Source organism: Mesitornis unicolor, unplaced genomic scaffold (genome assembly GCF_000695765.1).
Source record: "Mesitornis unicolor isolate BGI_N332 unplaced genomic scaffold, ASM69576v1 scaffold28725, whole genome shotgun sequence".
NCBI lineage: Eukaryota > Metazoa > Chordata > Aves > Mesitornithiformes > Mesitornithidae > Mesitornis > Mesitornis unicolor.
The window spans coordinates 16667-17669 of NW_010186625.1; the positions used below are offsets into that span (position 1 = coordinate 16667).

Here is a 1003-nt window from a genome sequence, read left to right on the forward strand (position 1 = left end):
CGCAGCTCCGGGGGACGGGGGCCACCTCGTGGCCATGGAGCCACGTCCCCGATGGCAAAGCCCAGCCCACGGCCGCCCCGCATCCTGGTACATCATCCATGGGGCGCAGGGCAGCGCTGGCCTTCCCCGGCAGAGCACACACCCAGACCAGAGGCACCCGAAACCCACGCTCCCCACCACGGGACCCACCTTTAATGGACAGCGGGGACTTCTCACAGGGAGGCCCGGCCCTGGCCCTGCTGGAGCTGGCAGCGGCCATGGCATCACCCCCAGCTGGAAGCAGAGAGAGAGAGGAGACGCCTCAGCACCGCTCCCACCGCACGGAGGAGGATGGGGCCACACCAGGGTCCCAGGTCAGCCCCTCCAGACCCAAACGCAGCCTGGATGTTACTGCAGGTGACTCAGCACAGGTCTGGCAAACACAGGGTCCCTCTCACCCCTGATAAACCAGGATAAGCAGCAATGCTGCACTCTAGGGAGAGGAAAACCCTCCAACCTCACTGCCACAGCCTGAAGAGAGCCGAGCCGGGCAGCGTTCAGCCCTCTGGACACCCCATTTGGGCGGCTGCAGCTCACCCTGACCTGAAGGTGACAGCGGGGACAAGGACAGAGCAGCCCCAAAGCCCTCAGCAGACGCGATGCCTCACGAGCAGCCTGCACGGCCACGGCACGACGGGTCCCTCAGAAAACACGAGGGGTCCCTTGGAAAGCACGAGGGGTCCCTCGGAAAGCACAGGGCAGTGACACCGCCACCACAGAGGAAGGGCAGGTCACAGCATGGGGAAGCAGCCGCATCCTTCAAGGGCAGCCAAGGTCCCATCCCGGCAGCAAAAACCCATGGGATAATCGTTCCCATGGGCTCTAACGCTGGGGAGGGAACAGGGACTGCAGCTGCTCTGAGCACAGAGAGGGACTGCACTGTGGGGCCAGCCACGAGCCCAGACCTGCACTTCCCCCAGCGCTCACCACTTCCTTGCTCACCGGTGCCGTGGCACTGTCACAG

At 64.9% G+C, this 1003-nt stretch overlaps 1 protein-coding gene across 1 annotated transcript in view; it reads right to left on the bottom strand.

Moving 5' to 3' along the window:
* LOC104541207 (NEDD4-like E3 ubiquitin-protein ligase WWP2) overlaps positions 1-259 on the bottom strand; it is a gene marked incomplete at its 3' end in the record, with an annotated part of 11931 nt that extends 11672 nt beyond the window's left edge. Inside the window, 1 exon segment of the mRNA XM_010185204.1 lies at positions 190-259. Within this exon segment, the coding sequence (XP_010183506.1) occupies positions 190-259 (70 nt within the window).
* Between the last annotated feature and the right edge of the window lie 744 nt (positions 260-1003).